Consider the following 14,213-nt stretch of genomic DNA (forward strand, 5'->3'; position numbering starts at 1 on the left):
TGCTGAGAACCTATCCCAGCACACATGTGCCGGGGTGAAGCAGGGCAGAGGCTAGACTCTGGGAAACACACACAACTAAGATGCCCAAGGCCCAACAAGGGGGCAAAAAGGAGGTAACAGTCACCGTCCTTCCTCCCTCAGGCCTGAGACACATGAGAAAGATCAGCAAAGCCCCTGACACCCAAGGGAAGAGGACAGCCTTTCTGAAATGGCCCATTCATTCATTCATTCATTCATGGTACAAGGAACATCTAATATTCAGGGAACAATTTTGTCAAGTAACATGCCAAACTGGAAAACCATCCAAGGTTAGCCTGGCCAGCAAGCCACAATGGGCCCAGGAGGCAACAGGCAAGAAGACTAAATTTCACTAACTGTTAGAATAGAGAGTTGGAGAGATGGCTTGGAGGTTAAACTGACTGCTCTTCCAGAGGACCCGGGTTCAATTCCCAGCATCCACATGGTGGCTTACAACTGTCTGTAAATCCTGTTACAGGGGTCCTGACACCTGCACACAGACATACACGCAGGCAAAACACTAATGCATGTTAAAAAAGAGCAGCACTTAGACATAAGGCACGGGGAACCATTCAACCAGCTCCTCTGAAGTGGGGTTACTTAGAATAAGGCACGGGGAACCATTCAACCAGCTCCTCTGAAGGTTGGGGTTACTTAGACATAAGGCACGGGGAACCATTCGACCAGCTCCTCTGAAGTGGGGTTACTTAGACATAAGGCACGGGGAACCATTCAACCAGCTCCTCTGAAGGTTGGGGTTACTTAGACATAAGGCACGGGGAACCATTCAACCAGCTCCTCTGAAGGTTGGGGTTACTTAGACATAAGGCACGGGGAACCATTCAACTAGCTCCTCTGAAGTGGGGTTACTTAGAATAAGGCACGGGGAACCATTCAACCAGCTCCTCTGAAGGTTGGGGTTACTTAGACATAAGGCACGGGGAACCATTCAACTAGCTCCTCTGAAGTGGGGTTACTTAGACATAAGGCACGGGGAACCATTCAACCAGCTCCTCTGAAGGTTGGGGTTACTTGGTGACTTAGTTTCTCAACTGTTTTGGTGGCAAGGAGACATCTGGGAGAGATGGGATGGGGCAGTGGAGCCAAGCAGAGACCAGTGAGACAGCTCTCTGCTGAGGTCAGGCTCATTCCTCTGGCCCCTGGAGCTGCTGTGCCCCCACAAAACCCAGGAGGCCGCTAAGCCCTGCTCTAGTGTATCTTTGCTGCACTGGACCTAGCAGTTAAAAGCATCAGCCTGTCCCCAGGTCCAAGCAGTCCCTCCCGGAGTCTGGTCACAGTGGCTTCCCCATGTAGCTCCCAGCACAGAATGAGACTGACTAGTGTTTACTTCCCCACTCAGCTCACGATAGCACTGTCATTACTGAGCCCTCCCCAGAGAACACGTGTCAGAGGCATAAATTCTCTCCTCCCTGAAGTCACGTCTCATTGGATTCTGTCACAAGAACCCTTCGAATGCACTTCTTTGGTACTTCTCATAGAGCCAGGAGCCAGGACACTGGGCACAAGATTTCAAATTGAAAAGGACCTTCAGACACTGTCCAGACAGCATGGGCTCAGGAAGAAGGGTCAGAGCCCTGAGGACTCCTCATCACTGCACCCAGCCACGTAATGTTAGGGATGGTGGCTGTGCTGAGGTTAGGAGCTCCTGAAGCCTGTGCCCGGAATTCACTCTGGCTTTTGACAGGCAGACTGAGCTGTATGTAGTCTGTATATGGATTTGGTTAGTTTGACAGGCAGACTGTGAGCTGTATGTAGTCTGTATATGGATTTGGTTAGTTTGACAGGCAGACTGTGAGCTGTATGTAGTCTGTATATGGATTGGTTAGTTTGACAGGCAGACTGTGAGCTGTATGTAGTCTGTATATGGATTGGTTAGTTTGACAGGCAGACTGTGAGCTGTATGTAGTCTGTATATGGATTAGGTTAGTTTGGACCTCAAATGTTTTTACAAAACTGCATTAGATCTCATCATAAGACAGGTAATGACACATGAAAACATGGATTTGGGGTTACTTAACTAAAAATTGGATGGTCTGACTGGTTTCTATGGTGGGGTTAATTTACATTGGGGCTGTTTGCTGAGACTGGGTCACGGGACCTGCTCTTGCCATGCCTACAGCCTGCAGCCCTTCTGGTCCTGGCTGTGCACTTCCTCGGCTGGAAAGGCGCATTACATCCATGCTCCAAAGACAACTGAGTCCCCAAGCTTCAACTGGTCACTACCCTCTTCCTCTTCCTCTCTCCTCTCTTAGGTTCCATGGGAGATTTACTGCCACGGGGTCCCAGCTCACACCTGAGTCAGTTAAATAACATTTGCACCCAATATCCACATTTAGGATACACAGGCACCCAAGTGAATTGGAGAATTAAATGGGGTGCTCAGATGATGAGTTTGCGGGACACCTTGGGCATCAGTGTCCATCAACACTGAGTGCTCCTTGGAACACTGTCTCCCTTGCCTCCCGAATGAAGAGAACCTTGGGCCAGCATTCACCAGGAGGATGCAGCCCGAGCCAGGTCCCATTTCTCTTCATAACCCCGACCCCAGATCACTTCTTCAAGAGCTGCTGTCTGCTTTCTGAGATCCTCTTCTCGGGCAGCCATCCCACCTTCCTGCAGAACTGAGCAATGCAGGCCTGGGGGAGCAGAGGCTTAGGTAGAATGACACTGTCGCTCAGCCAGCAGGCACTGTGTGCCTTTGGATAAGTCACAGACTTTTAGACCCTCAGCTTCTTAGATGCACAGTTAAGGAAAGCATGTGCATCAAAAGTGTGATGAGGATCAGTGAGACCATGTGTGCTAGATTTCGGGGAACATTTACAGGTGCTAAGTAAACAAATAGCAGCCATTTTCTCCCTTATTCGAATGCCACCTCTCAAGTTAGTATCCTAAGTCCCTCCTGAATCTAGACTCAGTTTCCAGCTGTTCACTGACTTCCCCTAAGATGCTGGCAGCTACAATATACTCAGTCACCAAGTCCTGTCACACTCTGGACCCTCATCACCACTGCCCAGTACATCTCTGAGTTCCCAATAGTTCCTGCCCTGACTCCTTGCCCAGCCACAGACCCCGAGTGGGACAGGCGTGCTTTCTGTGGGGCACTCCCTCCTGATACCCCAGCTCCCTCTGATCCAGCGATGTCCCCTGGGCCCCAGAAGTTCAGATGAGTTCTCCTAAGTTCACCTTCTGGGGAGCCAACTCAACACTCTGGATACCGTCTAACAAGTGCAAGATCCCAAGTTCAACCCCCAACAGCTCAAAAGGCAACAGGCAAAAAAAAGTCACTTGATGCTGCTCCTCCTGAGTGGAGTGGTCCTGATTTATCAGACACTAAGCAGAGACCTCTGCGGCAGGCTCCCACCTACCAGTTTTGATCACTGCAGTCCCTACCTTAAGCAACAGAAAACAGAAGCTGACATCTCAGCAAATTCAGCAGAAGAGCAGGAGCAGAAGAAAGGGGAGTAGGAGCACTGCCCTGACCACCTTGATGTGGGAGTCCCCTCTGTGTGCTGTGATTACCATTAATGAATAAAGAAACTGCCTTGGCCTGTTGATACGGCAGAACTTAGGTAGGTGGGGAGGACTGGACTGAATGCTGGGAGAAAGAGGGTGGAGTCAGAGAGACGCCATGGAGCAACCAAAGATAGACATGCTGAAACTTTGCTGGTAGGCCATGCCCTTGTGGTGATGCACAGAATAATGGAGATGGGTTAAATTAAGATGTAAGAGTTAGCTAATAAGAAGCTAGAACTTATGGGTCAAGCAGTGATTTAATTAATACAGTTTCTGGGCGGCCAGGATGAACAAGCAGCTCCCTCCCTCCAACACCACCTTAGCATGGGGTCTGGAAGCGTCTACAGGACAGGAAACGGAGGCCCAATAGATCTGAAGGGTCAGCCATGCACGGGCTGAGGAAGAATGAGAAAGGAGCACCCCAGCCCACTTCCTACAATGGATGCCCAGCCTGGAGCAGCTCATGAAGTTGGCAGACCTTGCCCCAGAGCTTTTCTTTTGAATGTGTCTCCCTGTTGCTGTCATTTTGCTGGGTGGAGGGCTAGGCTCTTCTTGCAGAGAACAAATGCCATGGAGACCAGGAGCACCGCAGACCCTGATCCTTACTGTGTCCGCATTTGCTCACTTGCTTTGGTATGGACTGCTTTACACTCCTCCAGGATGCACCAGCCCACTGCATGGAGTGCAGTGGGTCTGCAGCTACCCTCACAGTGAAATCCCCTTTATGGCTGGGTGTTTCATTGGCTGTGCAGTCCACGTGCAGAACTCTGTCTAATGGACACGAATTAACAGCCAACTTGAGATTTTAATGAGCCCTTTCCACATCGTTTGAAAGTATCACATGAGATCAAGTACATGTACCAAACTCTGGGGAATCTGCTATTTATGCTTTCAACATGCAGAGGAATGCCCAATTATTTTTATGTTTGTTTCTAAGTTTTATATGATGACAAATAATGCCTTAACTATAATGATTCAATTTCAAAAACAAAGCACTTACTGTTTCAAAGGAATAGGAAATCTCTAAAGAGGCCTCTAATTTCAAAGGAATCTCCAACAGTTTTTAAGAGGTGAGTGTCACCGCTATCCTGTCTGAAGCCTGCTGTGACTCTCTTCAGCCTTTTTCTGTATGGCAGAGACTGTGGCATGGAAAACAGTTGTACCGTGGACACATGCAGTGTCACTTAATGTGTTATTTAACGTCTATTTTATATAACACTATGAGAGAGATGACTCTTTCCCCACGGTACTGGGGTAGGCTATCCTCCACGGTACTGGGGCGGGCTATCCTCCACGGTACTGGGGTGGGCTATCCTCCACGGTACTGGGGCGGGCTATCCTCCACTGTACTAAGGTGGGCTATCCTCCACTGTACTAAGGTGGGCTATCCTCCACGGTACTGGGGCGGGCTATCCTCCACGGTACTGGGGCGGGCTATCCTCCACGGTACTGGGGCGGGCTATCCTCCACTGTACTAAGGTGGGCTATCCTCCACGGTACTGGGGCGGGCTATCCTCCACGGTACTGGGGTGGGCTATCCTCCACTGTACTAAGGTGGGCTATCCTCCACTGTACTAAGGCGGGCTATCCTCCACTGTACTAAGGTGGGCTATCCTCCACGGTACTGGGGCGGGCTATCCTCCACTGTACTAAGGTGGGCTATCCTCCACGGTACTGGGGTGGGCTATCCTCCACGGTACTGGGGCGGGCTATCCTCCACTGTACTAAGGCGGGCTATCCTCCACGGTACTGGGGTGGGCTATCCTCCACGGTACTGGGGTGGGCTATCCTCCACGGTACTGGGGCGGGCTATCCTCCACTGTACTAAGGTGGGCTATCCTCCACTGTACTAAGGCGGGCTATCCTCCACTGTACTAAGGTAGGGCTATCCTCCACGGTACTGGGGTGGGCTATCCTCCACGGTACTGGGGTGGGCTATCCTCCACTGTACTAAGGTGGGCTATCCTCCACTGTACTAAGGCAGGCTATCCTCCACTGTACTAAGGTGGGCTATCCTCCACGGTACTGGGGCGGGCTATCCTCCACTGTACTAAGGTGGGCTATCCTCCACGGTACTGGGGTGGGCTATCCTCCACGGTACTGGGGCGGGCTATCCTCCACTGTACTAAGGCGGGCTATCCTCCACGGTACTGGGGTGGGCTATCCTCCACGGTACTGGGGTGGGCTATCCTCCACGGTACTGGGGCGGGCTATCCTCCACTGTACTAAGGTGGGCTATCCTCCACTGTACTAAGGTGGGCTATCCTCCACTGTACTAAGGTGGGCTATCCTCCACTGTACTAAGGTGGGCTATCCTCCACGGTACTGGGGCGGGCTATCCTCCACTTGCAGTTTTGTCAGGAAAGCTTGGACAGAGACACCACCAGACTTTCAGAGTCCCTCATCAGTCACAGTCTGTATCTTCTTAGACCTGTGGAACTCGGCTGTTTGGGTGGACCACAGCTAGTTCAGGGCAAAGTGGACTGGGCAGAGAAAGGTACTGGTGGGGAAGACAGGGAAGAGAGGGTGGGGCACAGGAGCTGCAGGAAGTTACAAAGAGAAGTGGAAGATGGCAGTGAGGCACTGAGTAGGAGCAAGCTGGCTGGGCAGGGGTCAGAGTCAGGGACCATAACCAGCAACGTTACAGTCAAGGGTGAGGCCCCAAATCAGTGGCTCTGGTGCTGGGCATTAAGTGAAGGAAACACCAAGATGATTGGCCAGTTTCCACAACAGGCATTGTCAACTCCTGGGCACCCCCAACATCCAGCTGGAAGGAAGAATGCTGGGCTTCTATCTGGCAAGAGCGTAGAGCTGGCTGAAAAAGGAATAAGGAACTGGCATGTGGGCTCTGGGGTTGACACACTGTCTCTTCTGGTAGCCTCAGGAGGCAGCCATGCTATGTGCTACTCCCTGTCCTACAAGACCCTGCTGCTTCCCTCCCACAGCCTCCAGTAGTGAATCTTCAACCAGCAGCAAATGTTTCTCTCTTGCAAGATACTCCTTGACTTGAACAAGAGTTCCAAAGTCCCTTCCCACTACCATGACCTGACCCACCCCTGGGTATGGCAGGAGCTGTGTCATTTGACCAGAAAAACAGGGTCAGCTGCCAATGATGGGGCTACATGCTCGTCTGGATGGAGCCTCCACTTCTTTGCTGGCAGAGCTGTACAAAAGCCATGTGGAGCCTCCTAAGAGGATGCTGGGCTCTCTAGTTCACAGTGGGCTTGAGTCTGGAGGATACAGAGATACACGAAGCTTTTAGTAAGCAAGAGTGGCAGCCCCACTGTGCAGCTATAGGCCATGAAGACTTACTCAGCTCTTTTCTGACCCTGTACTTCTGTGCAGAGATGCTAGGAGGCAGCCTCTCGCTAACAGCATACCCACTGGCAGAGGCCTATGTGGGTTTCGAGACAGAACACTTCCCTTCTCTGCAGACTCTGTTTCAACACAATCATTCCTTTACTCTTTGAACTGCCCACTTGTGGTTTTTTTTTTAAATATTTATTTATTTATTTATTTTGGTTTTTCGAGACAGGGTTTCTCATAGCTTTGGAGTCTGTCCTGGAACTCACTCTGTAAACCAGGCTGGCCTCAAACTCACAGAGATCTGCCTGCCTCTGCCTCCTGAGTGCTGGGATTAAAGGCATGCACCACCACTGCCCGGCCCCAAACTGCCCACTTGTAAAGGACATCCTGTTTGCTATGAATTTTCCATTCTTTACTCTCACAGTGAGGTCTCATGATTGATTACGTTGTTCTTCACGGCCCTATCAATGGCCTATGTTGACTGTGTGGGTCTGGATTGGGAAAGGACCCACTACAGACGATGAGACACTGGCCCTAAAGGGATGCCCTCCCTGTCTATGAGAAGGTGGCTCCAGGCTTCCTGGCGGGCAGAGCCATATTCTCCCTCTACCACAGAACCCATGTCTTTCCTCATCAACTCCATCTTGACACACTGAGAACACAATCCAGCTGGGGGTTGGTGGAAGGAGGTACCAGACTCCCTCCTCTTAGCATGGCATGAGCCACAGGATTCTTTCCAGTGAATGGAACAAGGTATGTGAAGCCGGCACGCTAACCCTGTAGGCAGATACTGAACTACGTCTTCTCATCTACAGGGAACTTGTTAAGGTGGGCATTCTTACACCAGAGATGCCCAGCATGCCACGGCTGTGGTCCCAGAGGAGAAAGGCTTCCTTGCCCAGCTGCATGCAGACAACTGTGGTTCCTAGGGCCCCTTCTCAAAGGACCCCTGCCTCCCATCTGACCTGTGAAGTTCATTCCCCAGGGTGGTCAGCATTGAGAAAACTGCTGTGGGAGATTGTCATCCTGCTCCACCTGCTCCTTTCCCTTTGGCCTCTCTGGTACCCGCGCAGTGTGAATGTGGAGGACGAGGCTGGTGTCAGGGATCTTCCACATCAGTCTCTGCACAAGGTCTCTAACAGGGACCGCTTGGCACCTCCACCTTTAGAGACTGGAATGGCAGGGCAGTCGCCATACCCGCTTGGCACTTCATCATTGAGCCATCTCCCCAGCCATTCTTTTGGTTTCTTTTTGTTTGTTTTGTTTCTTCGAGATAGGGTTTCTCGGTCTTGGCTGCCCCGGAACTCACTCTATAGACCAGGTTGGCTCAAACTCACAGAGATTCACCTGTTTCTACCTCCTGAGTGCTGAGATTAAAGGCATGTGCCACCAACCTGGCTTTGGATTCTTATAATAACATTTTTACAAAAATTCTGGCTCAGAGGAAACAAGATGTAAGGAAGTCAGCTATTCTGAGGATGTGTTCTCTCCCAAACACTCACTGTATCTGTGCCCCAAAGGGCCATTTACACATTCCATAGGCTTCTTAGAGAGTGCTCTGCCCTCCCCTCTGCCATGCACAGCAAAATGGGAAATGAACCAGGTGGGTGTGCCCTCTGTGACGGACAGCCAGCTACTTCTCAGCAGTCCACTTCCAGGCTTAGTTTCAATGTTACACTATCCACACTTTGGAAGGATGCAGACCATCCTTCCAAAGTGACCGCTGCTTACAGTCCATGAGGGCTGGACACCACTCACTTTGGTTTTGCCCCAGCAAATACTTAGTTTCTGGTTCTGGGTGGGTAAGTTTACAAACAACTTGCTCCTCTGGGTTCCTGGCGGTGGTAAAAGCCGATGTGTGTCTGCTAAAAAATCCGACTTTGCAACACCGTACAAAGGTCTTTGGGGTGAAGACTCATTTTTGTCCTTTCATTTTGAATCCACGAGCTCCACTTGTGTGAAGAGCGCTGCAGTTGGATGTGGAGTGTCCCCCAAGGCTCCCAGGCACTCGTGGGAGGTGGTGCCTAGAGGGAAGATGTCAGAGCACTGGGCATGCCCAGGAAGGGGACTCTGGGATCCAGCTCTCCCCTTCCCCTCGGTGCTTCCCAGCAGGCTGCCAGTGAACAGTTTGCTCCATCATGTGCTCCTGCCAGGAAGTGCTGCCTCAAAACATACCCAGAGGCAAGGCAGCCAAGAGACCATGGACAGAAAGCTCTGAAGCCATAACCGGCAGTGTAACTTTTTTCCCTATAAACTCATTAAGTAGGCTATTCTGCTAAATAATGGCAGTTAAACCAGGTGCTATGGCCTGCATCTTTAATCCCAGCACATGTAAGGTAAAAACAGCAGATGTTTGTGAGTGAGGCCAGCCTGGACTATACGATGGGACCCTGTTTCAACAAAATAAAAGTAAAATAAATCTTAGGAGCTAGAGAGATGGCTCAGCAGTTAAGAGTATTGGCTACTCTTCCAGAGGTCCTGAGTTCAATTCCCAGTACTCACATGGCAACTCATCTGTAACTGCAGTCTTGAGGGATCTGATACCCTCTTCTGGTGTGCAGACATATATATAGACAAAACACCCATATACATAAGATACATAAATAAATCTTCTTAAAAAGCAACGAAAAGTCGACAATACAGAAAGCCACATCAAATGTCTTCAGATGTGTTCAAAATTATTATTTTAAATTTTATTTTATTGGGAGGCAGAGGCAGGCAGATCTCTGTGAGTTTGAGGCCAGCCTGGTCTATAAGAGCTAGTTCCAAGGACATGCTCCAAAACCACAGAGAAACCCTGTCTCAAAAAAACAACAAAAAAAAAATTTATTTTAATTTTATGTGTATGAGTGTTTTGTCTGCGTGTATGTATGTGCACCATGTGTGTGCAGTGCCTGAAGAGGCCAGAGAAGGGTGCTGACTCCCATGGAACTGGAGTGGAGTTACAGGTGGCTGTGAACCTTCTCTCCAGCTCCATGCTGTATTAACTTTTACTGTTATGACTACAGTAACAGAATGATGAGCAGTGATAAAGACTACAGTGTGTGTCACAGTGTGCGTCATGGCGTCTGTGTGCATCACGGCGTCTGTGTGTGTCACGGCGTATGTGTGCATCAGTGTATGTGTGCGTCAGCGTCAGTGTATGTGTGCGTCACAGCGTATGTGTGCGTCAGTGCATATGTGTGCGTCACGGCGTATGTGTGCGTCACGGCGTATGTGTGCGTCAGCGTATGTGTGCGTCACAGCGTATGTGTGTGTCACGGTGTATGTGTGCGTCACAGTGTATGTGTGCGTCAGTGTATGTGTGTGTCACAGCGTATGTGTGTCACAGCGTATGTGTGCGTCAGCGTATGTGTGTCACAGCGTATGTGTGCGTCAGTGTATGTGTGTGTCACAGTGTGTGTCACAGCGTATGTGTGTGTCAGTGTATGTGTGTCACAGCGTATGTGTGTGTCACAGCGTATGTGTGCGTCAGTGTATGTGTGCGTCACAGTGTATGTGTGTGTCACAGAGTATGTGTGCGTCACAGTGTATGTGTGCGTCACAGCGTATGTGTGCATCACAGCGTATGTGTGCGTCAGTGTATGTGTGTGTCACAGCGTATGTGTGCGTCAGCGTATATGTGTGTCACAGTGTATGTGTGCGTCAGTGTATGTGTGTGTCACAGCGTATGTGTGTGTCAGCGTATGTGTGTCACAGTGTATGTGTGCGTCAGTGTATGTGTGTGTCACAGCGTATGTGTGCGTCAGTGTATGTGTGTGTCACAGCGTATGTGTGTCACAGCGTATGTGTGCGTCAGCGTATGTGTGTCACAGCGTATGTGTGCGTCAGTGTATGTGTGTGTCACAGTGTGTGTCACAGCGTATGTGTGTGTCAGTGTATGTGTGTGTCACAGCGTATGTGTGTGTCACAGCGTATGTGTGCGTCACAGTGTATGTGTGTGTCACAGAGTATGTGTGTGTCACAGTGTATGTGTGCGTCACAGTGTATGTGTGCATCACAGCGTATGTGTGCGTCAGTGTATGTGCACATGTGTGTGTCACAGCGTATGTGTGCGTCACGGCGTATGTGTGTGTCAGTGTATGTGTGTGTCAGTGTATGTGTGTGTCACAGCGTATGTGTGCGTCACAGCGTATGTGTGCATCACAGCGTATGTGTGCGTCACAGCGTATGTGTGCGTCACAGCGTATGTGTGCGTCAGTGTATGTGTGTGTCACAGCGTATGTGTGTGTCAGCGTATGTGTGTGTGTCACAGTGTATGTGTGTGTCACAGAGTATGTGTGCGTCACAGCGTATGTGTGCGTCACAGCGTATGTGTGCGTCAGCGTATGTGTGTGTCAGCGTATGTGTGTGTCACAGTGTATGTGTGTGTCACAGAGTATGTGTGTGTCACAGTGTATGTGTGTGTCACAGAGTATGTGTGTGTCAGTGTATGTGTGTGTCAGTGTATGTGTGTGTCACACATGGCTTTACATTTTTGAGAAATCTCGTATTCACTTAATAAATTTGGGGCAATTTCTTTTTCAGTATAAGATTCAAATAGGCCAGAGGACCCCTACTGTGGTTCACAGTCTAAGAAGGGAGGTGGGAGTTTGAGGCCAGCATGGTCTACAGAGCAAGTTCCTGGACAGCGGAGCCAAGGCTACAGGGCACCAGCAGTGTGAGGACAGGAAGTGGGGGCTGGGCAGGAAGAGGACTCAAGGCCAGCCCCAGTCACTGCTTCCTCCAGCAGTTTACAGCCTTTCACAACAGCTCCACCCGCTGGCGAGTGTGGGTCCACAGCCCACCCTGTCCTCCTAGAGTTTCCTTCCTTCCCCAAGGCTGGTGCCACCCTTCACCAGACCAGGACACTGAGGTTCCAGGAAGCCCACCCTACTACAGCGACAGGCACATGAGGAGGGTCCCAAGCACAAGAGAACTGCTGGATGGACTTACCACATGGCATGCATGTATGTTGGTGGGAGTCGTGGGCTGCTCACTGGAGTGCAGTTATACGACCTCATGATTCTTTCTGCCAATAAAAAATTTCTAAACAAACTTGCCACCAGCAGGTCCTGTCGGAAGAGCTTTTGGAAGAGATCTGAAGGCAGATAAAAAAAAAACAAGGAATCTTCAGTGATTTGTGTCCAGCACTGGAAGCCAAGCACAAAAGCTTTCCTCCATCAAAAATTATCACAGACAAGTTGAGACTGACACACACGTGTCATTGGCAATACACACACACACACGCACATATCAGTCTACATATGATCAAAAACACAAATCCCAACCAACCTATGAACAAAGTACACACGTTTTATAGCAAGAATTCTGGTTTCAACGGATAAGGACAATGTCAACACTTATTAAGGAAGTGGAGCCCTGGGCCTGCTGGGAAAACATTGCTGAGGGACGAGCAGGGCTGACGTGGAGCTTGCCACCTGCCCTGGTCCTAAGCACTTGACCCTTGGTCCCTGCATGACATCACCACACCCAACCCTCCTGAGGCTCTTTTGCTCTCCTTCCTGTTTTTCAGTGCCCGTGAGCTTCTTCATTGGAGGGGACCAGTGATACTGTTTGATGGTGGTGTCTCTCACCCCGAGGGAGCACATTCCAGGCGATGGTGTCTGTGATGGCTGTGAAGATCCAGTTCAGCTCACCCAGAGGGGTTCTCCGGTCATTCAGCCGGCCAGGAATCCTAGACAAGATGGCGTCTGCATTAGTGCTGCCATGGCTACTGAAACAGGCAAGGGAGTCAGATGTGGGAACAGATCTTGATGGAGAGGAAAGAACAGGCTGGGCTGTGGCTGGGAGGTTTTTCTGGAGTCCCTGACATTCCCAGAGTTCACGCACATCTCCTTCAAGGAGACAAGACAGTCACTATGTAGGCTCACCCTAAGTAGCTCCTACGCTTTGCCCTCCAGGAAGACACACACCAACACTTTTCTTGTTGCCCTTACAGGTATGGACCAAGCACAGCTGGCAGCATACAGCTGTACTGTTCCACACATGCAGCACAAGCCCAGCTAGGCTCAAAGACACACATCTCATGGTCAAGGGATCCACTGCTGCAGAAGGGCAGAGGAACAAAGGCCTACCCTGTACAGCTTACTTACCGCGTAGCCTTTGAGTTGGTCCTGAAGACCTAGACCTGCTACCACGAAGAGTGCCACTCCGTGGGAGGGACAGGCGAGGAGCAAACGTCAAGTGCATGCACAGAGAGTCTGGCCATGCACACGTGCACACTCCAGGCAGGGCATGGAGGGCAGGGGTGTGCACTATGGAAAGGAGGTGGAGGAAAGCTGCACCGAGCGCCAATCCAGGAGCAAGCAGACTGCGTCCTGCATGCCTAGGACACGGATGAGTCCACTGCAGGCCAGAGCAGTTCAAAGCCCTAAGGTGCGGGCAGGCATGCCCTACATCTTCTGCTCTGCCGCAGGCTTAACTTTACCCACCAGGTAGCAAGTTTAATTATATCTGACTAGAAACTCTTTTCTTCCTCCCAGAAGGAAAATGTTCACAGTGATTTGGTTTAGAGACTAGAGTGTGATTTGCTATTTATAAGGTGGAACAGATTAATAATTCCCATTATAGTCACCCATTTGATGGTACTGTCAGTAAGAACAGCTCAAAAACTCAGGAACAGAGAGGAGCAGGGCCAGGCGAGCTACATAACACAACTAGGCAGAGTGAGCCTTTCCTCCAATAATACCATCTGTACAAATACTCCTTGTCTTCACGGAGCTTTAGTGACAGTCAGCCAGTTCTCTCCAGTTGCCAACACAGGTCACCTGAGCCTAGTGATAGAGGCTTTACTAGAGTCCCAGCAGAGAAATGGCTAGCTACCGAGCTCAGCTTCGGTGTGACTGACACCATGGGACTTACAGACCGCCCTCTCCCCCAACCTCAGCTGGTCTTCCTGGTATGGTGAGCCCTACCCTACAACAGTCAGTGTGGCTTAGCCGCTGCACTAAAAAAACAGAGTACCTGGAAGAAACTGGGAGGAAAGGTCAGATGTCCTCTTTGGGCAAATGTGAATACCCTGACCCCAGGTCAGCCTGCTCAGCACCAAAGCATTCTCTTCCAGTGAACTCTTAGGCCTTGAGCTTCCATACAGTCCTAGGTATAAGCAGGCTGGGTCAGGAGAGCCTCCTTTAGATGAGCGAACACCAGAGGTAAGTGGCCACCAAGCATCCACAGTGTGCAGTCTCCAGCAAGGGATCTACTGTGTCACTCCCTGCCCCACTATAGGCGTCAAGCACACACTTAAAGAACCCCCCCCCCCCCGCCCCCGGGTCACACCATTCAGGGAAGGGTCAGAGAAACTATGGCAACATTTGGGGAAATAGAGCAATCACACTGGGAACATATACAAC

The 14,213-nt window shown here is 50.4% G+C and overlaps 1 protein-coding gene across 3 annotated transcripts in view; it reads right to left on the reverse strand.

Moving 5' to 3' along the window:
- Nucleotides 1-14,213, reverse strand: part of Rptor (regulatory associated protein of MTOR complex 1) — a 309,261-nt gene that overhangs the window by 89,334 nt on the left and 205,714 nt on the right. For all 3 annotated transcript variants that reach the window (XM_041635818.1, XM_041635817.1, XM_041635819.1), the window contains 2 exons: nucleotides 12,435-12,535; nucleotides 11,794-11,938 (listed from right to left, as the gene is read on the reverse strand). In XM_041635818.1, the coding sequence (XP_041491752.1) occupies nucleotides 11,794-11,938; nucleotides 12,435-12,535 (246 nt within the window). The remainder of the gene's footprint in view (nucleotides 1-11,793; nucleotides 11,939-12,434; nucleotides 12,536-14,213) is intronic.

The sequence above is a fragment of the Microtus oregoni genome, unplaced genomic scaffold, assembly GCF_018167655.1.
Source record: "Microtus oregoni isolate MIOR12 unplaced genomic scaffold, Mior012 000048F_ref0000485, whole genome shotgun sequence".
In the NCBI taxonomy this organism is placed as follows: domain Eukaryota; kingdom Metazoa; phylum Chordata; class Mammalia; order Rodentia; family Cricetidae; genus Microtus; species Microtus oregoni.